The sequence below is a fragment of the Amblyomma americanum genome, chromosome 2 (genome assembly GCF_052857255.1).
Source record: "Amblyomma americanum isolate KBUSLIRL-KWMA chromosome 2, ASM5285725v1, whole genome shotgun sequence".
Classification (NCBI taxonomy): Eukaryota; Metazoa; Arthropoda; class Arachnida; order Ixodida; family Ixodidae; genus Amblyomma; species Amblyomma americanum.
The window spans coordinates 149,899,975-149,924,754 of record NC_135498.1 but is presented as its reverse complement, the minus strand read 5'-3'; the positions used below and the strand labels follow the sequence as shown (position 1 = coordinate 149,924,754).

At 46.9% G+C, this 24,780-nt stretch overlaps 1 protein-coding gene across 1 annotated transcript in view; it reads left to right on the top strand.

Annotated features, from left to right (window-relative positions):
- Nucleotides 1-13,969, top strand: part of LOC144119166 (uncharacterized) — a 28,080-nt gene extending 14,111 nt beyond the window's left edge. The window contains exons 4-9 of the mRNA XM_077651863.1: nucleotides 506-622; nucleotides 3,836-4,065; nucleotides 6,767-6,845; nucleotides 8,731-9,116; nucleotides 12,542-12,688; nucleotides 13,379-13,969. Of these exons, the coding sequence (XP_077507989.1) occupies nucleotides 506-622; nucleotides 3,836-4,065; nucleotides 6,767-6,845; nucleotides 8,731-9,116; nucleotides 12,542-12,688; nucleotides 13,379-13,711 (1,292 nt within the window). The 3' untranslated portion in view covers nucleotides 13,712-13,969. The remainder of the gene's footprint in view (nucleotides 1-505; nucleotides 623-3,835; nucleotides 4,066-6,766; nucleotides 6,846-8,730; nucleotides 9,117-12,541; nucleotides 12,689-13,378) is intronic.
- Nucleotides 13,970-24,780: the final 10,811 nt, after the last annotated feature.

Below are 24,780 nucleotides of genomic sequence, written 5' to 3'. Positions count from 1 at the left end.
AGCCCCACGTCATGGGTTCTGTATCTTGTACAAGCAGCCGAATGTTGACAGGAGTGAAAAGGAGACACGCCCCGAGTCTGAGCGATGTCAGTGCACAATAAGAAAAACCAGACTTTGAAACTAGTACGCAGACTTTAACTATGTCCTCTTTTCAAGCCTATCGGCATGTTAGGAACTTCAAATTTGTTGTAATGTTTAAGGAACTCACTTTTCCCGCCCGTCTGTAAAAGAACATTTCATCAGTTTAATGCATCCTATTTTGTGAATAACACGATGCATCTTTTCTTCGTTTAACGAAGTTTCTGATAAGATCGCGGTGAACGTTAGGCTGATAAAGCCATGTGGTCTTGGCTGATATTATACCTGGGTTTCAGTGAAGTCGTCCAATCTACCATTCTGTTCTTTCGCGTTAGTAACATTATGAATTAATAAACTTAGCTGTGCTTGAAAAATATGCTCGCTGTTTGATGGCAACACTACTTTTAATTTTTGTCTTGCCTTGCAGTGGCCGAAATCATTCAGCAAGATGTTGATCCTGTTTCGAACGAGACTTTCCCAGATACCTTGGAACCGGTAAAGATTTCTGAGTTAGAGAATTATACAGACGGCAACATAACAGCAGGTGAGTGGCAGACTAAAGGGACATGTTTCTGAAGTTTGGGGTTAAGATAAAATTAAGGAACACAAAATTATTTTGCTGTAATACTACGTTTCGTTTCCTATCTTTGCAGCTTTTCTGAGAGCAATATTATAATGCGGCAGAATATTCATCTATCGTGTAATGTTTAGGCGGCAGGGAGCACTCGGGGGAATCTAGGAATCGGACTTTAACATCGTGATCTTGCCTTAGAGCGACAGCTTTCAGCGTCATATTTAAAGTTTACGCGGCTACAGAGTCGTGACACTTGACCTAGTCAAAAGACGTCGCTCGCATTGAACAGTACACATTGCCATCATGTATGACGTTACTGCCGCATCCCAGGCTGATCGGCGAGAGTACCAACCATCGATTTGTCCGAAGAGTTATTTTACTGGAGACGTCACCTTTTTCCCTCCTTTCACGCCTATTCCTGCTGCGTCTAACACGCACTTCGCTTGGCTTTTATGAATGGATACGGATGGGTGAATAAGCGACCGTGTGGGACGTGCGGTCGATCTTCGACCGCCTAGCCTACACCAAACATATATACACTTCCTATCCACACCTCCACATACCATGCCTTGCTACTGCTCCCGGCTTCTCAACAATCGGGCATCGCCGCCGCGGTTGCTTAGTGGTTAAGGCACTCGGATGCTCACCCGAAACACGCGGGTTCGATCCCGAACCCGGCGGTCAACTTTCGATGGAAGAGAAATACTAGAGGGCAGTGTATTGTGCGACATCAGTGCACGTTAAACAATCCTAGGTTGTAAAATTGCCCAAAGCCCTCCAGTGCCATGGCCCTCATAGCCTGAGCAGCTTTGGGACGTTAAATCCCCATAAAACGATAATCGTCAATTCTCTGCCAGAGGCATCCCAATCAAGAGCTTCTACTGCCTAAGATTGGTATCGACATTACCCGCCACTTCAGCTGAAGCATAAATATGCATTGTTAAGAGAAAAATGACTGGTTACTGTTTGGAAGGAAACTTTCCCATCTGGCAAGGATTAGCTCAAGCGGCCATGTGTGTACCGCGGGAGGTAGAATTATGGAACGAGAACCCAAGACATTCTAGCGTTCAGGAACGCACGAAAAATTTTTATGTTACCGTGAGGAACCAACTCTGGGCTGGTGACCAACTCTCGGCCGTCCAGCAGGCCCGAGTGGCGACGGCGAGGCAACACCTTGACGTCCCCACGTGGGAGACCTAAGGCCCCTTCGGCGAAAGCTCTGCAGGACTTTTAAAAAGTTGTTGTTACCAACCAAACTGTGAGGAAGATAATAAGACGACATTAAGGAAAGGAAGAATGGAAAGGCAATGCGTAGCGGAGAAAAATACTTAAGAAGTACTATTCAAAAATAGCGAATAAGAATCCTTCAAAATATCAAACTTTCTAGCACTTCTATTCAGTGCAGTATGTTCTGGTACAGAAGATGAATTCCCACTGGAGGAATTTCGCTACACAATTCTGTGCTCATCTGCCTTCCTGGAGGAATGAAAGTGCTATTCCATTTTCTTTGTGTGCTCTAGCCAGAGGCTTCAAAAGGTTTTTTTCTCTTTGCGGTGAAGCTTCCTAACATTCCGCGAAACACACATTGTTACGCCCCAATGTCTTGTTGTTTTCTGCAAATATCAACCTAACATGCTAGCGCCCTGCACGTTTTATTTAGTACCGAGTGAATGCTCGCTCTATGCATTTTTAACTTTGAACAAGCTCTCTTCTGAGCTCCTCGCAAGAATAGGAAGCGTGCGCCTATGTTTCAGTAGGCCAGCTTAAGAAAGTACTGCCGGCAAGCGGCTGATTTCATGTAGATTGCATAATATAAAAACGCAAGGACACATAGAGGACTGCGAAGAGAAACAGATGGGGAAAACGAAGTCAGAACTTTCTGCAAAATTGTGTTACCTATTTTAGGCGACAAAACTTGGATAAAATTGAACCACTTTCAAGCGCTTTGGCACTAAATGTAGCAATGGCAAAGGCACAGACCGCAGTAATGCGGTGATATGTATTCCTTCTTGATAAGAGCATGTCAACACAGGATACTTGCTTTGTAGACCACCCTCTTCCGAAGCTGCAGGCACACGCAGGCGTCCTCAGAAATGTTGCCATTGCTCCCATGCTCGCAGAGAAAGATCTTGTGCCTCGAAGTATAAACACCGCGAGTTAAAATGAGGACGGCCCAGGATGATAGTGTGCGTGATTTAGGGCGAATGTGTAGGCGACGTTGTGCACGTAGTCATCGCTAAACTAAAATTACTTATTTTATACTATCTCCTGGATCCGGAACTTTTTGAAATTCTACAAGCATTTCTCTCTTTTTTGTATCTCTTCACCACACTAAATTGTTTTATATTTGGCTAAACTCAGGGAACTTGCTCGTGCCTTTATTATTTTTAGAATACTTAATGACTTCTGATTTCAGATAACTTCAATCTGACTGTTCCGCTGAATGCATAATTTATTATGGAATCGATTGAGCCACGCAAAAATGGCGCCCGTAATGGAACATCACTTTTATTACTGCTCGTTATTGTCTTGAACACCGACACTTAAAGAAACTAGTGGTATAAAAAAAACGCTACACGCGCAGTAAAGCTTCGCTCACGCAATCACAGTAGAGATAAGAGAAGGGTTAAACTGGCAGGTTTCCTTCCAAAGCAGGCTTTCCGTGGCTTAATTCTCAGCATCTGAACAAAGTAAGGAGCGCCTGCGAACGCAGCACCGTTACACAGCAAAATACGCAACGACAGCGGCCGCTCAATATCAGCATGAGACAGACCCAATCAGACCACATTGTCCCACCTATCATATTCTACAGATCGTCTATTACCGAATACATCTAGAGAATAATGCGAATGACGAAGCGGTGAACAAATCAATTTTTGCCAGTGCGATGGCAGCGGTGATGTTGCTTATTGCGGAGAAACTCAGCTGTCCGGTTGTTTTAGAACGATAAAGTGTAGAACCAGCATCAGCTTCACACTTTACACCTTTAACGATGAGGCAAATCGTCATGCTAATTAGAGACTTTAATGACGAAAAGGTTTATTATAATGTGAAGACAGCCAGCAAGGGAGGAAAGCTCAACTGTCCTTCCGTCTGTGCGTTGTATTCGTTCCGCTCTACTTTTCACAACTCGAGGCGATGTGCTGCCCACACCATCTCATTTCACTTCCCTCTTTCCCGCAGATCGCTGGAAGGAGCTGTTGGTGGAATATGGCCGGTCGCCCTTTCACCTATATGACGAGGTGCAGGCCAACCGACGCGCCCTGGCGTTGATTAGACACTTTTCCAGCGGCAATCCCTTAGTGATGAGACGCCAGCTGTCGTGGCACCTTACTCTCCTCCTGCTTGCTCCTAAAAGGGCTGTGATTAATTTGATGAACCGCGTACTGAATGGAACAAAAGACTTTCGTGAGGTGAGTCAAGTGTAAGAAAGGCCACTACTAACAACTTTTTTCGAAAGCATGGCAGCAGGACCAGTTTCTATGCATTTCTGAGGCACCCTGTTTGCCCCTCTGGGTGTGAGATTCGCGAACCATCCGCTACGAGCGCCCTCCAGTACCACAAAAAATAGAGGTTCGTGTAGCCGCCACATGATACGCCTGTCGCGCTTCCACACCATAATGACTTCATAGATGGTTACTCATAGAGGGGCTGCCGCAAGGTTTGCGTCATTGTTCTTACATAGAAGGAGGAAATGCTATTCTGATGCATAAAGCTGCTGGGCTTCCCGCGTGCGATCCAGAAAGCGAATGTATAGGCCACACTGTATCCGGAACAACGTGCGGCAAGTTAAGCGCACCAGTGACGCGCTGCGCAATTGCGTTCACTCACGTGCGGAAAGGCCGGCACTGATTACGCGCAAACCCGCCGCGGTGGCTCAGCGGTTAGGGCGCTCAGCTGCTGATCCGGATTTCCGAACGCGGCTGCGTTTTTATGGAGTAAAAACGCTAAGGCGCCTGTGTCCTCTGCGAAGTCAGTGCACGTTAAAGAACCCAGGTGGTCGAAATGATTCCGGAGCCCTCCACTACGGCACCTCTCACTTCCTTTCTTCTTTCACTCCCGCCTTTATCCCTTCCCTTACGGCGCGCTTCAGGTGTCCGCCGAGATGCGAGACAGATACTGCGCCATTTCCTTTCCCCAAAAAACCAATTATTATTAATATTACGCGCAACACGCGAAAAGCGTAAACGTTTCAATTTTTGTGTTAACGCCTTGTGAAAAGTACTTTCCGCCAAGAAATCGTCATTAAATTTTCGTTTTCCACGATGGGCACATTTTTTGCGTCGTTGTAATAACAAAAATCAGTCTATTAATTCGATCGTCGTTTTCCACTTCCCATATTGCGTGTCGTAGCAGGAATGTTGCCTTTATGAACATGCCAAACGTTGTTTGCCTTGGTCAGTGGTAAACTGCTGCTTACAAAGTTTAGCTTATTCGTCTTCATACCCACTTCAGGTATGCTTCTGACTGCAGTGTGATGGCTTGTGAATATTTACCACCGGCATTAAAGCCTCCAAATTGCGGAGTTTTCGACCACGTAACTAGTAGGCTATCAAAGGTTCCTTGCTGAAGGCAAACTTCGGAAACATTTTTGATTACGAAATTAAACATTAAATGGGCGCTGCAGCGCGTTTTCTTCTGGTCTAAAGGCGAGTTCTACGTGGTGTCCCAAAACAAGTAGACGCCGCTTTTAACTACTGTGTTTGCGCACAAGGAACTTTTTTGTTTCAGAAATTTCGAGTTGAGTCATCTTTATAAAGAATATAGATCGAAAGCTAGCTATTCTTTTAATAACCCGAAACAGCACGCTCATGTCTACGTTGCGAGTAGTTTTAATCAATTGTTATTAACACGTCTGCTTAATTATCCGCACACTTCGATCATTACCTTATGTGCCCGGCGTGAGCGAGTCATTGGCACGCGTTTTTCGCACCTACGATGTGCATATAGCTGATGTTCCTGCATGCAAGCTTCGTCAAGAGGTGGTGGCCGTAAAGGACAAGCTGAAAAATAGAAAGGTTTCTCGGCGTAATTTTAGAAAATCCTCTGCTCAGACAGCGATCACTCCTACATGGGTTAAAGCGGAAACATTGAAAGATGGCTGAAAGAGCCCAAGAATGATGTCAGAAAGAAGAAGACAGGTTCCAACGCACTTGCTGAAGACGTTGAAAATTCGAATCACCATATTGCCAGGGAAGAAGCGGCAATTATCGGCCGTGAGGAAAATTAGATGTCACGCCAATATCTGGAGTCCTTGGTTATCCAGACAACAGATCACACGCTCAACCATAACATGGGCAATCTACCGCCCTCGTACGCTAGATGCCTGCGACTGTTAGTACAACAACGTACTAAGCTTTGTGTGAGAATTTTTTTCCTTCACTCAACAAGGCTTCCGTGTGAAAGTAGAAACGTCTCTATCGTCTTGACGACACCTTTTTGATCAGCGCTTCTTTATTTTCACACTTCGATCATTCGAGTTAAAATTCAATGGAGACGCCAGGAAGTGGGTTAAAAAGGCGCGAAAGTTGCTCTTTCATTTTTGTCGATAGCCCAAAACACACAGGGTCAAGAAAGAGAACTGCAATAGCGCCGTGTCTATGGAATTCTTGCTTTGCGTCCCGTTCGCGCCGCATAGCCTAGATTACCAAGCACGCCTTTCTCTTTCCCTGTAGGTCGAATGCTTGCTTGATGCGGTTATCACCCTCAAATTTCCTGCGTTTGAGCTGATGCATTTTCGACGAAACTTATTTCACTTCTTATGTGTCAGAGACTGCGGACGCTAAGAGGGGCAGTTGTACCAAACACGAGCCAAAGTGCTTAGAGTTTCAATTCTCCTCCATGTATTCCGGTGCAATGCATCCGCACATAAGCCACAAACGGCCTCTTGAATGCCTGCCGTCCGCTTTGAGATTTATTTGGTGCGACGATCTGGTAGCAGTGGCGCTTCTCTGAAGGCATGGGAAATCAGTCATTTCTACCATGCCATTAGTTTATGAGGATGAGCGTTATGAATGGGAGATAAACTTTCGCTCACGAAGGACGTCACAGGTATCCTCCTTTCTTGGACGATTTCCATAAGTGGTGCAAGCTCACAATCTTTGTACGTTTCAGATTACCAGAGAGGGAGTGTGTCAGAAAATGGCTGACCGGGCTCTACTTTTTCCTGGCGGCGTGATGAACATCGATCATCGTGAGCATCCACGTTGGCATCTGAATTGAAAAGTTTTGCGCCCTTGTGCAAGAGGAAATATTTTATTTACCACGGCCGCACGGTCAGACAATGCATGCCGGTATTAGGAAAATACTATACTTTGCGCATTTAACGAACCTTTACGGTGCTTCATATTAAGAAATTTCAACAGGCCTTAGGTCTACTTTACTAGGCTTCATTGCTGAGGTTTCAGTGCCGTTGCTGAGTACACTCTGTTCAACTATTTACTTGCAGCGGTAAAAGAGACAGTTTCAAGGAAGATGCGCATAAGTTTTTTTTATCACATGATTAAACATTTTTCTTTATAGCCGCACATCATAGCGTAGCTAGAGTTGTCTTTCTAACTTCATCAAGGCAAAATGTAATATATGTTGCTTACAAAAGAAAAAATCATTGTAAATCTTTGATTATGAACAAGCGAGCCGTAGCGCTCCCGAAACGTCATTATTTTTCTTTTACCTTGGTCAGTGAATCTCATCAAGCCATGATTCCTGACCATACGCTATGCCGTCGAACCCTCGACTACATAACTTTGTAAAAATTTTTAGACGCACAAAAATCTCAAGAACAAACATTTTCTGCGTACTACAGCAAAATTAGTATTCAGAGTAACGGATGTCCTCATGCTTATGTTTCCGGTCAGCCAAAAAAAAATATCAATTGCTCCCGCATGGTGTTCCGGCTATACCCAGCAGTGCAGAGCCGAGGTGGACCTCGGGCTGCCTTGCAGACAGCTGTGTGCGCTACACTGCTCGTGGCACGGAATAGTTGAGAACATGTCCCCAACTACCTTCAGAGAGGAACTGAATGGAGTGATTCTCCGCGGCAATGGCGGGAACGAACGCAACAGACGCACACCTGACGATAGTCCGGGCTGAGAGGAGGAATCACCTCCGTCGGAACTAAAATAAGACGAACGGACGTCATCTTTTCGCGCGAAGCTGTCGCTAGTACCTACAGGGTTATATGCCGATCGTTGCTACGAGATTGCGAGAACCCTCGCAGTTGAGGAAGGTCACTTCGAGAAGAGGAGTCCATATTTGCGCGATTGCTCAATGTTGAGAGGCTTCGCGCGAAGTTTAAACATATTACCTCATGCGAGTGAAGAAAACAACTTACTCCAAAACTAGAAGAGTTTTTTAAACATATTGAATGGCGTTTCTTCTCCAGAAGCGTCCCGGATCGGTCAGAAGGGGCAGTTTGCGGCATCGTTCTAATTCAATGATTTCAAGAGGCGCTGTAAGAAAAACCTTAACACAGAAGCGTTGACAAGGCTCCTATGCCGCCCTTTGGCCGTCAACAGGATATAAATTTTGCTTCTGCTTTCTGCAACTGTCCAGGAATTTCCGTGATATGATGAAGCTTTTGCTCATATCGCCTTCTATATGTAATCCATAATGCTGCCATCAGTTCCTACTTTTGAAGCTGAAATCTGACCTGTGCAGAAATACAATAGAAAAAACTTGAGCAAGCACGAAGGCGCACAGTGGCTGATGGTCAGGGTAAACGCGACTTGCACATACTTCCGCGAACCAGCAACAGTAAAAAACAAATCAAAAAGAAGCATCAAGCGCGGCCCATGAAAAAGCTTTTCGACTTAATAACAGCAGAGAAAAAATATGATGTCCTTCGTGCGCAACTCGTTTTACATTTTTAATTAAGCCTAGCATTAAGGTCTCTAAAGCAAGGCCTAATACCAACGGTCAAACTAAGAACGAACAAGACGCCTTTTAAGCTCCATCTCAAGAGCTCGGCTGAGTCGCCGTGAACTTCGCCTTTGAGTCGCAGTGATTTTCTGCTCAGAGGGAAGCGACGGTAAAGAGAAAGGCTCATCCTGGCTCTCCATGCAACTCTCCCGCCGCAGCGGAGCACAGGGTTCCGGTCGAGCGACTTCTCAAGGTGGCCGCCATGGTAGCCGCTATCATGGAAACTCTGTCGTCCATCACAAATCCAGCACCATCTAAAGAACAGAACAGGACGACCATGGGCCTAGCCCTACAATATCCTGCATCGGCCCGGTCGGGAGAATCGATCTACTACTACGCCGGTGCCGACATCGTGAAACAGGACTTCCTTTACGTTTGGCTCACTGAGCTCCGGATGCGTCACGTGCAGCCTCCGCTGGTGCAGGCCGCATTTGAAGCCTTGAGGCGTGCGGGAGACATGCCGACCAGGCTGTTCCGTCGCTTCAGGCCTCCTTATTTCTACGACGGTGGCACCGAGGCGTACAACTACGCCACGCTCGGGCAGGTGAGCAATAATGCGAGACGCTCAACGAAAGAGCCAGAGGTGATCGCATGAAAGATCTCACGCAGGTTTTACACCACTGTACTGTACACCCTTGAGGGCGTTGCGGCCGTGAGAGGTTAGTACAAATTTAGGAATTTGATTGCAGCGTGCCGCTAGGGCTACGCCAAAGCGCGTAGAATGTTGAGATCAAGTCGCTGTCGTGGTCGTGTGCCTCAGCAGTGTGCGTTTTTCTCCTGCATGGAGGTCTTGAACCGTAAACTTCTTGATTACATTAACTTCGGTATGTGCGAGGAACTGGTTGGCGTCGCTACATTTGTAACTAAAACTTACCCTCATTCCCCGTGCCGTAGTGGGACTGTCGGTTATGACAGGCACGTTCGCTTAAGCACGAAGCGAAGTTAAACGAAAATTTCAAAAGTCTTATCTATAGTCTTAGAGAAGACTTTCCGTATGGAAAGTGTGTAATTCATTTTCGTATTCTTGTCGCATTGAAGCATTTATTCAATATTGCTTAGTTTACCTGGACAAAAACATCGCGACGTGCTGCAAGAAACGATCTCAGTCGTTCTTGTCTTTCTATAGCCGCTTAAGAACTAGCTATGACACGCCATGACGTGAACCGAAAAGAAGCGTTCCGCCTTGCACATGTGTTTCTTTACTAGAGGCGTTTGCCAACAAGCTTAAGTGAATTGCAGGAAAGTATATAGACGCGTCAATCCCACAAAATGCCAACACAATAGACGCACCTCTTGCTGGGAAAACAGTTAGTGCAGAATGTTGCGCTGCGATTCAAAGGTGCGATGAAAATCCACCAGAGGCAAAATTATACGAGATCTTCGGCTCCATCGGAGAGCAATTAAACTGCAAAACAGAATAGGGGAAGAGAGGTGCAGACAGCAGAGCAGCACAACAGTATGGCACGCAAAGTTCAGGTGGTGCGTGCTCTGCTCTTGTACATAACGATGAAGAAGCTCCCCGGATTGTCGAAAGAGTACATAATATGGGCAAGAGCGAATACTAGCTCAGCGCCTGTTGAGGCCCGTTAATGGTTAAGCTAATTTCCACTTGAACTTCAACTCATTTCGAGCTCGTTTGCATGGATACTTACAGAGATAAAAGGAGTATAGACAAAAAGCCAAACGAATTTGGTTTGACTGGGTTTCTGCCTCCTGCAGAAATGGCGCTATATTCAATAAATTGAACTAAGTGGTACAACGACGGATAGATAGAAGAAAAAGCTTTCTTAAACACTGTAATAAAAAATTGCATACTGGTAAAAAATCGCATTGTAGAATACTGCAGTAAATTAAGTGACCGAAAGATTATTTATGGTAAAAATAATACATACGAAACAATATTCTCTTACATAAAGAATTTACAAATATAGCAACGAAAACTAGTTAAACAATACGACAGTAGCACAAAATAATATATGCAAAACGGGTGTACAGTGAGCCCATGAAAAACAATACCTAGGTTTCTGTCAAATTTATGAAAAGTTCAGACAAGATGGCTTTCTGTGGCGCAACATTTGATAACCGCAATTAGTGCGTGCTTTAGGAAAGTACCACGTTTCCCTATAACTTGTTTTGGAACTGTTAGAACTGGTGTAAATAGCGGTAAATGCTAAAAAAGTTTGGTGTGCTTTTTTTCGCTCTAATAAGCACTTGATTAAATTTCAGTGATTGATGGCGGTGACCGGTTGCAAGCTAAAGGCGCGAAAAAGAGGCAGTGTATGTGCGGCATATGAAGAATTAGTAAGAGCGCGCACTGCTTTTTTTTCTACATTAAAAAAAGTTTAGCGAGGTTTAACATTGTGGTGTTGCCCCAGGCTAAATCGCAGTAATTCAGATGAGAAAGGAAGAGGGAATTATACACTAGTTTTTTTTTTTACACTAAACGGGAAAGAGAACCAAAAGTTCATGACTAATTTCGCAACAGGAGCGAGTTTTTGAGCGACAGACTTTATATCAAGATCTCGGCGAAAGTTCTCTTAAATTACAACTTCGAGGTATTGAATAGACGGCACGAATTTCATAATATCGGGGACCGTTTGTGGATGGCTATGAATGTTAACTTTTTTGTGTTTAGGTTGAAAAAGTAGAGGTTTTGTCTTGATATTACTTATGTACAGTGAATTCAGTGAGCACCATCTATTAAGTTCACCTGAAGCAGCGTTCCCAAGAGTCGGCAGGTTATTTGCACAAGCGGATGTGAAAAACAACCTGGTGTCGTCAGCGTATATTATGAATTAGGTAGTAGTGTCAATAATTGTTATGTCATTAATGTAAATATCCCTGTCTGAATGTTTCGAGACGAGGCATGTCCTGGTAAGTCAAACAAAAGACGCCGTGAGAAGCAGGCTGTCTGGTATGGCCCCTTTGCGGTAGTGCCGCGCAGTCACTCGCTAGTCGTCCGCCCTTAACTGTCGACAGCTGCTGGTGTCTCGAGCAATGCATTGTGCACTGAATTGGTGGATGTATGTTTTCAACCAACAAAACTTGCCGCCAACTAAACCAAGCTACTCGGGAGGGCCGGTTCTGAGTATTTTCAGCACCAGTGGTTGTCTGGCACCGCAGCGATGCGGCTGGCATCTAATGACTCCATCACTTTCCCGGGCTCGTAGGTCTTGTGAAACTTGCTATACACTGGATTTATAGCTCAAGCAGTCAACACCTCTGCTGACAAGACTTTTTTTTTTGGGTCAAGGGCTTCGGACATAGCGATGTATCGGCATTGCTCGTTCGGCGTCTCCTACACGGCCACTGGCTACTGTCGTTTGCAAATTATATATGAGTTCGTAAACGTTTGTCTGTTTTTCACCGTTTTAACAGGAAGGTAAGCGACTAGAGCCTTCAACTCGCGCTCAGGGGAGCTCTTTTTAATGCGGGTTTGCGGACTTTTTATTGTGCATATTAGGCGTACATTTTGTGATCCTGAATTTTGCGTATGGCTCGAGGGATAGGAGTGCTGCGTGCCTGTTTCAAGGGCACCAAGCACGCAAGAGGCCAAGTTCTGAACGCTGTTATAAATTACATGTAATGCCAGCAGGAAAAGGCGACGCCAACACATTGTGCTAGAAAAAATTCTGCACAGATTTGAAGCGGTGAGAGCGACAAGTCACTGGTTGAGGGATGGTTGAAAACGATGAATACTCCCAGTTAACAAGTGTTTGCTTTGTCTTGATTTTGAAGACAAAAGCAATTGATACTTGGAAAGACCTACTGCATTAACGTGCTTCTTAAAGTTACGCCCTGAGCAGTGATTTGTTTTAAGAAAATTTAGAAGCAGGTGTGTCTCTTTGTTTTCACTACAAACTTTGTGGTTCAGAATTTGTTTTTCTGCTGAATAAACGTCCAAATATCTAAACACTACTGTTAAGTTGAACAACACTAATGACTGCCACTATTCCCCTCCCTTCGTAGTTATTGGCTGAAGGCGCCGTGCAAGAACTGGCATCGGGAGGAAGCAGCGACGCAGAGAATCAGCGGCGCAGGTGGTTCGCCTTCTGGAAGACGCGTGTCTCCGCCGACTTCAGCGCCGCCTACTGCGTCCAGGCATCCGTACAAAAGGTAGCAGAAAGGGCTGTCCGCCCACAACAGTGAGTCATAGCAATGAAAGGCACACGCACAAAAGTGTACAAGAGTTAGTATGACAACAGGTATGCGGGATACCTTTTTTTAAAAAAAAGAGCTGACCCGTCGCCGGTACCGGTCCTTCAAAGTGGTATGCAGCAATGAAGTTTAGGAAACAAGAAAAAAACGAGTGCCCCGAAAGGCGGAAATATATTGCACCGACGTGATTTCTTGAGGGGCTTTTCTTGGGGTCTGAAAGATGATCTAGTTCACCTCTTCGCTGTGAGGCCAATGTGCCCTTACGGCGAGCAGATCTATTTTTGGATGTTATCCTCCGGTCTGTACAAAATGTTTTTGCTCGTGCTGCTTGCTCAGAAGAATGCAATATTACTGACAAAAATAATTATGGAAGCGTCCTTTTTGAGGGTTTCGATTAGTGACGTTCTCACGGAGAAAGTTAAATAGCAGTTCTTCACTTTTCTTGCGCTTACTCTGGTTTCGGGACTAATTTTTTCCTTAGGGGAGGGAGTGCGATTGTATCTCACATGCTCTTTTTAGGGATGCATAACCTACGTGCGCCAAATTGGTGGCGAGATCCCCTCGTAATCTACATAAGGTTAACGCTCCTTTCACAGTGATTCTCGAAACTTTGACACTTACCCTCTGCGTTCCGCTCGCATCTTTCAGTTCTCCCATGAACACCCAGTGGCACCACTGAATGAGTCAACGATGACGGGCATGCCGCTCATGCGCTCAATGGCAACCCGGCTTGCCTACCTCACCTGGCAGCGGCTACCGGGCAGCAGCAAAGAGCGCCTTCCAGGGCTCTTCCTTGTACCCAAGGTGCTCTTCTTCCTCCAGCACTGCGCCTTGGGCTGCGCACGCGGAGGACCCATGGGCACCGCCAATCCTGATGACCGCTGTGCAGTACTCATGCGTGGCTGGGGAGCCATCGGAGACCATATTCCGTGCCGGCACAAAGTACCGCATGAGGACCTGAGTAGATGTCGCCACCTGTGACGACCGTTATCATTGTGCTCTCAATAACGCCGCCGGAGCCTTGCGGAGGCGCTTTCTCGGCCTCCATTATAGAAACCCATAATATGTGTTCATGAGCGCGACACATAATTTATGTTAAAATTTCAATGCCAACATGAGTGACGCGATTTGTATTATCTATTCTATGCTTTCTCCTTGTTTAGTATTCTTTTCTTGCAGCGAATCAACTTGAAAAGCAATCTACAAGCTGCCTGCACTGAAATGAATGTGACAGCAAAATATTTCTTTGTAGACCCCTATTACAAATTAGTATTTTTTTGCTGCGTTTTCTTGTGGAAGAATTTAACAGATATTCTTACGGTTGCCTCTAATTGTTGTTATGATGGTCATCATTCGCTTCTGTACGTTTATTCAATTCTTTTCTTTTTTACAGCTGTGTTCGGATTCAATACGCATTTACTGTTTTTCTTGAACCCTCGCCGCACAAAACTACGTTAACCTATTCTCTTTATATATTTCACCCTTGACCATATTCCATATCTTATTGCTACATCTTCCTGGGTCGTCATTACTTTCAGTGGTGCGCATATTGAGCAACTTCGTATTAGCCCGTATTATTAAAGTGCGCAGTTTAAAAAATTCAGAGAAGCGAACAGAAATAGATTGCTCATTCAAGATAAACACATTTTAATATGCAGCGCGATGTGGCCACCTTGACTTCTTAGGTGAAGGTAGCCACTTCTAAAGAAGGAAGCCATTTATGGTTTTACGTGAGCGGAACCAACACTGAGCTTCACCGATTAAGTTGCTGCTTCCAGGATCACGCTTGTCTCCATTTGTTAATGAATCGGGATACTCAATTCAGTGTTTTATAAATTTTGAACGTCCTGCCAGAATAGCACGAACTCTCAGAGTTGAAGAGATGAACAAATCCTACAAAAGGAAACGGGAATTAAAAGGATCTGAGTTATAAATACGCAGAAATTTGTAATAGTGAAGCGAAAAAGGAGGAAGAACGAAAATAAGTAATCAAGCGCAGAATTGCTGGTAACAATGTTCCTAGTGTAAGACGATAAAAAAGTTGGTTATAAAAAAGCGAGCCGTGAAAAAATCTGCGGGAGGCACCAGAGTTCCGCCTAAATCGATGACGCGATGGAGTTAATGGCTTATTGGCCATATATGCGCAATTCGTCATTCTCTAGTTTACATTCACATATTCCTCGCAGTCCTCATAACACTCATGGCGCCGTATTTCAGCGGCAAGCGAGACGCCACTGCCTTGCGAAGTTTTTAGACACAGTAAATTTAATAAAACTGCAAATGAAGTGAAAAACTGTCACATATAGGAAAAGAGAGCGAAAGATGAACGAAAAGGCAGGGAGGCTAACTAGGCAACGCCCGGTATGCTACCCCAGACGTGGGAAGAGGAACGGAGGGAGAGAAAGGGAGAGAGCAAAGGGAGATCACTTCTCCACATGTCCATTGGCCATTACTTGCTGGGTACACAGGGCACGCACTTATAGATCACAACCTTGCACTCAGTCCTGAGTCCTTTAAGAACTTGAAGAGTGCTTTCAAAGCTGTCCTCTGCGATGAAGGCTTACTGCAACGACCTAGTGGTATTAGCGGCGGAGTGTTGCAGCCAGGAGGGCACGCTCACGTTGAAGCCAAGGGCAGTTACCCAGAAGGTGTTCTATTGTCTCGTCACACATTCAGGAAAAGCTTGATAAAAAGTTACCTGACCCGAAATTAGGTTCAGCACATTATGGAGAATTTTTAGATAACAGAGCAAGAAGGAATGCAGGGATGTTAACCAGAATGGTGTAGCGATTGGCTACCCTTGGACTGGGGAGGAGGAATGAGAGGGCTGAAAATAGAAAGAATGGTTGAAGAGCACATTAAAATTTTGTTATTCAAGCCAGTCACTCTAACGAATTGTGTAGGCGGTCTTGGGAGCAGTCCACTGCTGGAACTACGCTCCGAGGATCCTATACACTGTTAATAGGAGATGTTCCAGGTGGTCAAGAACACAACATAGCGGGTCTCATGATCGCAACAGGCTGTCAGCAATCACAGTCGTCAGCAATCACAGCTGAACTCACACGCAGCCCTTCGGGCTGCAGTTCAGCTGAGCCGCAAGAACTGGATGCAGCGTGTCCGGTACTTGCAATGCGCTGTTTTCTGCTGGCGTACGCAGGATGGAAAGTAGAGCACGCATGAGACTCATGAAGGACTTCTAAATCTTGGCCACAGCCCACATCGAAGCTTTTGTCTGGAGTCGTCATAGGCTTTGGACATTGCGGTTTCGGTGTCGCCGCTGCCGTAGGTGTACAAGGCTTCGGTAGTGGTGGCCAGATATCAGAAGCAGAAGGGCCGGCATCACCACACTCCAGGCTCCCTTGATTTAGTGTGGTTGCTGGAGGAGGCGGACGAGCTGCAGTAGAGCTTAAGAGAGAGAGAGAGAAGTGGTAGAGGAAAAGCAGGGAGGTTAACCAGTAAAATGCTCCGGTTGGCTACCCTGCACTGGGGGAGAGGGATGAGGGAGGCGTAAAAGATTAAGAAGTAGAGAAATGCCGCCCGTAGCAAGCACGACACGCAGTGACACTAGCACAAGTCACAGGCCACCGCAGCTGCAGCCTGCACACCGTGAGGGCTGCCGACTGCTGCGACCTGAGTGGAACAGATCGAGGGCCCTCCATAACAAGGCAGCGCAGACGTTTCAGTGTCAAGAACGGCTGCTTGCCGTTGAGGCTGATGGTTGTTTTTTCTTCTGCTTTATAATATTCTTTAAGCGGTAGATTAATTGAATATCCCACTGATCAGCACTACACATAAAAAAAAATAAAAACATTCCCCTGTGCACCTTGGTTTCGTTGACTGTTGGCTCCCTTCATAAGTATATATATATATATATATATATATATATATATATATATATATATATATATATATATATATATATATATATATATATATATATATATATATATATATATAAACAGTCACCGAATCCAAGGTGCATAGGGGAATATTTAATTTTTTTAATGTGTGGTGCTAATCAGTGGGATAATCATACTGAGAATAATCTATCGCTTAAAGAAAACGACTTATAAAGCAGCAGGAAAAACAACCATGCCGCCGGTGGGATCCGAACCCACGACCTCCGAATATCGCGTATGGTGTTCTTACCAACTGAGCTACGGCGACGGCTGTCCAATCTGCTCCTTTCGTGGGTATTTATATTTTTGCTTGTAAGCTAACCTTGAGAGTGTTCACCAGCGCCACCCTCGTCCATTGCGGTGGACGTAGTACGTCCTGTAATACCGCGAGTGTGACGTAGAACGTCATCTAACGGCGAGGGCGGAAACTGTGCGAGAGCCCTCTTATGCTACCTATGGCATTAAGACTGCCAGAACCGAGACCCTCGGTAAGCAATTAGCAGATAAGGTAAGGGAAATGAGGGACTCGTTTTGACAAACTTATGAAGGGAGCTAACAGTCACCGGAACCAAGGTGCATAGGGGAATGTTTAATTTTTTTTTAATGTGTGGTGCTAATCAGTGGGATAATGATACTAATATTAATTTATCGCTTAAAGAAAATTACTTATAAAGCAGCAGAATAAACAACCATGCCGCCGGTGGGATCCGAACCCACGACTTCCGAATATCGCGTCCGGTGCTCTTACCAACTGAGCTACGGCGACGGCTGTCCAATCTGCTGCTTTCGTGGGTATTTATATTTTTGCTTGTAAGCTAACCTTCAGAGTGTTCACCAGCGCCACCCTCGTCCATAGTGGTGGACGTAGCACGTCCTGTGATACGGCGAGTGGGACGTAGAACGTCATCTAACGGCGAGGGCGGAAACTGTGCGAGAGCCCTCTTATGCTACCTATGGCATCAAGACTGCCAGAACCGAGACCCTCGTTAAGCATTTAGCAGATAAAGTAAGGGAAATGAGGGACTCGTCTTGACAAACTTATGTAGGGAGCCAACAGTCACCGAAACCAAGGTGCATATGGGAATGTTTAATTTCTTTAATGTGTGGTGCTAATCAGTGGGATAATGATACTAAGATTAATCTATCGCTTAAAAATTACTGCTGCTTTATAAGTATTTTCTGCTGCTTTATAAGAAATTTTCTATATAAGTAATATTCTATATAAGTAATTTTCTATATATTGCAGACAAATTGAAGTAAATGAGGGGCTCGTTTGATAAACTTATGAAGGGAACCAATAGTCACCGAAACCAAGGTGCATAGGGGAATATTTTAATTTTTTAATGTGTAGTGCTATCAGTGGGATAATAATTTTGCGATTAATCTATCGCCTAAAGAAATATACTTATAAAGCAGCAGAAAAAACAACCATTGCAGAGGAATATTGGCTTTATGCCTGCATATGTTTGGTCTTTGCAGTTTCGTCACACTCAGAAGACGTGATAAAGGGTGAAGAGATTTCTTTTGGTGAATCCGGTCCGATATCCCCCAAGGCATCGGACCACTCTCGGGGGAGAATTTAAAACATCCACGATTGTCAGATTTATAATCCAGTTCGGCTCCCAGCTTTCGAATCTGAAGGAATTCCGGTTTTCTAAGGTGGATTTTCCTGCTGATATAGCGAGCTATGGTGGCCGATATTGATATTCCGAGAGTACCCCTTCTTAGATGTGCAACGAGTCCGTTCGTATGTTTTCAACATAAATCCCTCAGCCATTAAAGCTCTTCTCTCTTTGACCAAAATATTCTTAGAGCATGAGCTCTTACTACTCGCATTCGAAGGTTCCTTGACCGTCCGAGATTTCAAGACGGCGGCCGGTCATGTGATGAAGTTGTTGCAGCTGCGCCAACATCGTGCAAAATGTGACCCGCCATCATGTGACCGCGCGTTAGCAGTTGTCGGGCCTGCACGTCGGCTGGTTTATCCTTTATGCTGATGTTTCCGCTATACATATACCATCTGGGCGGTTGCCGAGACTGGTGTCACTTGGGGTCGCCTTTGGCGACAAAATTAGGCCCACTCGTTTTACGGAGATGGTTCGCAGTGGTGTAAAAGAAATCGGTGCAAATATGGCGCACTAATTTGTCAGTCGAATTGAAGCCTGGTGCGTGTGAGGGATTCGTACTGACGACCCTTGGCACACGAAAGGGTAATGGAGGGCGACCTTCGGAGGCCCGTGGCAGGCGAACCAATGGTTGCAGAGGGATCCGGGTGGTACCAAACGAATCGCGGTTTTGTGATGTGCACGTTGATATCCAAATTCACGACCTGGGAGCGAAATTCAGATATTACAGATTTGAGCTTTTGATAATAACAAAAGGTGCACATTAGTAATTATAGTAAATAACAATGCAAAGCATAGTCGTAAGTTTAGTTGAAAACAACTTAACTAACGCTGATCATTTCATTTTGCATTCGCGAATCATTCTTTTGTGAAGAAAAAGGGCATTAGCCTACCGCACTGCCATCGCTCAGAGCGGGAGCCTGCTGACCTGGACAGACCAGAGACTGTATCGCCGCCTTGGTTTCGCCGCCACCTGAGCGCTGACTTAAGCACCGTTTACATTTAGTCGAGGTTCGGTTTCCCATACTCGAACCGCCCTGGACCTCCGCAGCCACACGCTGTGGCCTCTATGCCCGAAGCTACCAACCACCAAGCCGTGCTGGTGGGCTCCCCAGTCCTCTGTTGGGGCTCCCTCCGGCAGCGGGACCCCGCCCTCTTCAGCGCTACTGACGATCATGACGCTGAAGGCTGCCTCACATCATACGAGCAGACTAGCGCATATAACAAGTCGGATGATACCACCAAGTTGAACAAAGTCATCATTTATTTGACCGGCGTTGCCAACCTGAGGTTTCGAAACCACGAAGCAGACTCATCCACGTGTACTGCATACAAGGCGAACCTCACCGAAGTATTCGGACGTCCTGCTGTGCGCAAGCTGCGTGCTGAACACCGCTTTCGTGAGCGCTCTCAACATTCGGGTGAGGCGTTCACAAGCTACACTGAAAATGTGGTAAACCTGTGCTCGCGCGTCAACGCCCAGATGTCCGAGGCTGACAAGATCAAGGATATTATGAAAGCCATCGAGGATGACGCCTTTCAGATGCTGCTTTCGCGAGATCTCCGTACCGTTGCCGAAGTCGTCCATCTCTGTCATAGCTGCGACGGGCTGCGCAAGCAGACGGTAATCACTCGCCAGCACGCAGCGCCTGTCGGTTCGCTTGCAGACCTGTCGGCCGCACCCGACCATTTGCAACTATTGGCCCACATCAAAGATTTCGTGCGTGAGGGATTTTTACGCCAACTCTCGCTTCTGCCATCCCACTCCGTGCAATTTCCGCACCTGGCGCCCGACCTTCGCAATGTCATCAACGAAGAAGTGGCTGAGGCCCTTCCATCGATCCCTCCACCCGCACCAGCACAGCCGCCCGCACCTGTCGCTGCACCTCTGACCAACGCTGCAGTCGTCGCGGAGCCGCGGCCGCCTAACTACAGCCCAACCTACGCTCCACCTGAAGCGTCTGTGCCTCAATTCCCTCACGCTGGGACGTCTTTTTTCCGACCGCTTCGATGATTCGGCAATCCCTGGCGCACTAGTGCCAATCAGCCTATTTCCTACTCTTGCGGATTGCTTGGTCATGTGGCCCGGCATTGTCGTCTTCGTGTGCCAATCTCCCTAGTTGCTGGTTACTGGCCTCTTCCCAGTGAATACTCCCCGCCAACTGAGCCGCCAGAGTGTCGCCCTCTTCCACCTGATCGCACTACGTTCTCCACCCGGCGCTCACCTTCTCGTCGCCGCTCCCTTTCTCCCAATAGTCGGCGCCCGGATCTTTCGCAAGAGAAAAAGTCGATGCCGCAATTCCTGAGGCGAGAACTGCGCAACAAGCGAAATGTCCAAGGCCGCAATTATCACCCGCAAATCTGATAGCCGTTTCCGTAGAAGGCGTTTCTGTTCTGGCACTTGTCGACACTGGTGCTGCTGTTTTTGCCATGGCCGCCACCTTTTGCCGCTCCTTGAGACAATGACGGCCCGACTTTCTGGATTCTCATTGCGCACCGCAAGCGCGCAGGCTATAGCGCCGTTAGCGATGTGCACAGTTCGCGTCGTTTTTCAGGAGATCCTCTACGTGACTTATTTCATCATTTTACCAACCTGTTCTCATGAAATCATCTTGGGTTGGGACTTCCTGTCGCTCCAAAATGAAGTCATCGATTGTGCTCGTGCTGAACTCGAGTTCTTCGCGCTTTGCGTATCCTCGTCGCCCGATGCCCCTTCTGCTGCTCCTGCCAAAGCCGTCGTTCCCGAAGGCACTGACCTGCCTACCCGGTCTTCTGTTCTTGCGCCCATCGCTTCTGACCTTGTTCGCGACGCCAATGTAATTTTACCCCATCGCCCCACTTCCTGTGCCGCAAGTCCCTGCCCGTACATTACGCCGTCCATAGCGCGTTGTTTGTGGGCAATCCGTTTACATAGGCATCCGATCTGCGTCGCGGCGAGTGCCTAGGTACCATCCAGATCACTTATTTCATTCTCTGTCGCGATGAGACTGATGATTCGCCGTCCCTCGACGTAGATGCCCTCAGCTCGCCGGTTCCTGCACTCGACACTTCGCCTCCAGACTTTTTCCTTCCCTCCATCGACGCCTCTCTCCCTGCACCTCAACGCACTTAACTTCTCGCGCTGCTCCAACAATTTCGTGCCTCCTTCGATTCACACCCCACCGCTTTGAACCGCACGTCGACTGTCGCCCACCACATCGACAGCGGTGACCACTCCGCTCTGCGTCAGCGCCCATATTGTGTCTCCGCCACTGAGTGCCAAGTTATTAAAGACCAGGTTTACATGCTTCATAGCGGAGGTATTGAGGCCTCACACAGTCCCTGGGCCTCACCCGTGGTACTCGTGAAGAAAAAAGATGGTTATATTCGTTTCTGAGTTGATCACTGCCGCCTGAATAAGGTCACACGAAAGGATGTTTACCCTCTTCCGCGCATTGATGATGCTCTGGACTGCCTTCAAGGAGCGGAACTCTTCTCTTCTCTCGACTTACGCTCTGGGTACTGGCAGGTCGAAATGACAGCCAACGACCACCCTAAAACCAGATTCGTAACCCCTGATGGCCTGTACAAATTCAACGTTTGCCTTTTGGCCTCTGTAATGCTCCGGGGGGAAATGGCGATGGACGCGGCACTGCTCGGACGTGTGTCCGTTCGCTCCGTAGAAATCCGCTGCGTATGAAAACTAGGAGCACCATCGATAGAAAATATCACTGGATTTGGCTCCGGATGTAAAAGCCCTGCCTACGGATACCATTATTTCGAAGGTAGGCCGAAGTTTTGAGGTTTTACGACCATTTTAAGTTCGACCACATGTTGAGGCAGAAGGGCAGCCTTTGCTGCCTAGCCATGCACGACAGGTCTTCGCCGGCCCCGGCAGCGGAAGTGGTCGCTACGAGCTTCAACATGGTTACCGTAGATAGACGAACAGCTACGGAAGAAGAATTACGGGAAGGAAATTGGTTCGAGAGGAAGAAAAAGCGGGATGTGCCAGTGCTGGCCAGCGTCGGCGGTGGAGAGGAGCCCGCGAGAATGAAGGGATACCAGCCGCTACGCGGCAGAAGACTAGCGGAGAGGTCGGTTGAAAACTACCGATCAGACTGCCAAGCGAAGCTTTGAAGATAGTGCTGAGACCAAGCGGAGGAGTGGGAAGCATCCTCCATAAGATTGGAAGCCTGAACATAGCCTGCGTAATCGCCCAGGCAGCTGCAGTCGACCTGATGGAAGCGGCGAAGGACACGGTTATCCCGAACTTAAAGCAGCAGTCCATCTTGATCGCTACCACGAATGAAGATAGGGCACGTAAATACTTGAGGATCAAGGGCCTGGCCACGAGCATGGATTCCGTCGTAGACGTCACGGCCTACGAGGTCGCCCCGGAAAACTGCGGGAAAGGTGTTATCCATGGGATAGACACCGCACGCACCAGTGAACAGCTGAAAGAAATCATCAGAATAGATGAACGCAACCCGCCCATCCTGGGGGTGAGAAGATTCGGCAAGGGACAGACCATCATGGTCCTTTTTGAGGACTGGCGAGTTCCCATGGGGATTTTTATGTTGGGAATGAGTATGAGGTGCTACTTGTACAGAAAGAAATATGAGGTCTGTTACGAGTGTGGCAAACTGGGATACAGGGCAGACGTATGCCCAAACCCAAATGAGAGGACGTGCCGTGGATGCGGCCAAGAAAACCCAGAGAAAGAGCACGATTGTCATCCTGAGTGCCAACTTTTCGGAAAACCACATCTGTTGGGAGACAACAGATGCAAGAACATCTATAGGATCCCTCACCTAACGAAGAAAAGGATATGGGAGAAAACAGAAATACAACAACAACAGCACCAAAAAGAAGAGGAATCAACTGGCAGCTTCGACAGGAGCCGCCCCAAGTCTAGAACAAAACCAGGCCACAAAGAGAGATCCAACTCGGAGTCCAGGTCGAGTTCGAGGCCAGGATCCAGGACCGCATCGAGATCCCGGTCCAAATCTGCAACTAGTGACAACGCTGCGGCGGATGCAGAGGTGACCATCACAGGAAGTGGGCAGAGCCTGGCGGCGACACGGAAAGGTCCTGGGCTGCCGTCCAGGGACCCGACAAACCCCTGGGGCCAGCAGAATGGAGCAGAAGCCAAACCGGTGAGCTTTGCTAGCAGCGCCTCCCAGGCTATAAATCAAGAACTAGAGGAGCTAAAGAAAGCAAATGCAACACAGAGGGAGCTCATAACATCCTTAACTCAGGAAATTAAGGTGCTTAAAGCTCAGATCTCAAAAGGCCAGGCTCTCCAGGATGCCGCGGCGACAGCTAAGAGACCAGCAGTGGAGGAAAACACTACGACAGGCCTGGTACAAACAGAGTCAGCTGATTGCATGGAACAAGACGAGGCCAGACCCCCACCGCCAAAAAGGAAAAGTGGAGACTTGGACCCATTAGAAAAACAAGTCAGAGATCAGGCAAACAAAAATAAAGAATACGAGGGATATTTTAAGATTTTTAAGGAACAGATAAAAGACATAACCGAAAAAATGCAAGCATTCTCGTCTGCGCTCAACAGTATCGGGACAAGCCTCGGGGCCAAAATTGTCCGAATAGAGGAATTTTTAAACGAACAAAATGGAAGGGAAGCCCGGAGCTTAAAGCTCTGTGGCAGTGGAACTGCAGAGGCTTTGCCAGAAAACGAGCGCTACTGCAGCAGTACATAACGATGTGCGGTGTCGAACCCACAGCCGTGGCCCTGCAGGAAACATCGAAAACAGGGGCGACAATAGTCGGCTATAAGTTTTGCGGGAACGGGAAGACGGACTCCAGGGTGGCAACTTTGGTTAAAAAGAATCTGGCCGTCATAAAACATGACATAGAGTCCGAAGGACCAGACTCCGTCTTTGTTGAAATAATCACCGGAAGGAGGGAATCTAACAGCATTTTTCTTATTAACGTTTACAGCAACCCAAGGCAGAAATTCAACTTAGAAGCCACCTTTAAGGAGGCAATCAAAATCACAGGCAGATGTCCCTTAGTTATTATGGGTGATTTCAACGCGGCCCATCCGGAGTGGGGCTACGAGCAGGCAAATTCCAAGGGTCGGCAATTGCTAGAATTCATTCGACCTAGGAATCACACTGCATAACGATCCCTGCACGCCAACGAGAGAAGGATCAGGAGGAAAGGTGGATACTTCTCCGGACCTCACCCTCAGCAGAAACTTTACTAAGGCAACCTGGGCCACCACAGGGCAGAACCTAGGTAGCGACCACATCATCATATCCCTCACTTTAGGAAAGGGCATCGCGGTGAGAAAATATAAGAAGCCAACCATCACGGAGTGGGATAAATTTAGGGCCATAAGAGAAGCAGAACACATGGGCAGCATAACCGACATATGCGAGTGGACCACCCTGCTGAAAAATCACGTAGAGGATACTACAGTTGAGGTAGAGGACAAGGACGCCCCACAAAACGTGGACAGCAGGCTTCTCAGTCTTCTTCGGCAGAAAACGACCCTCGAGGAAAGGAAAAAGAAAAATAAGAA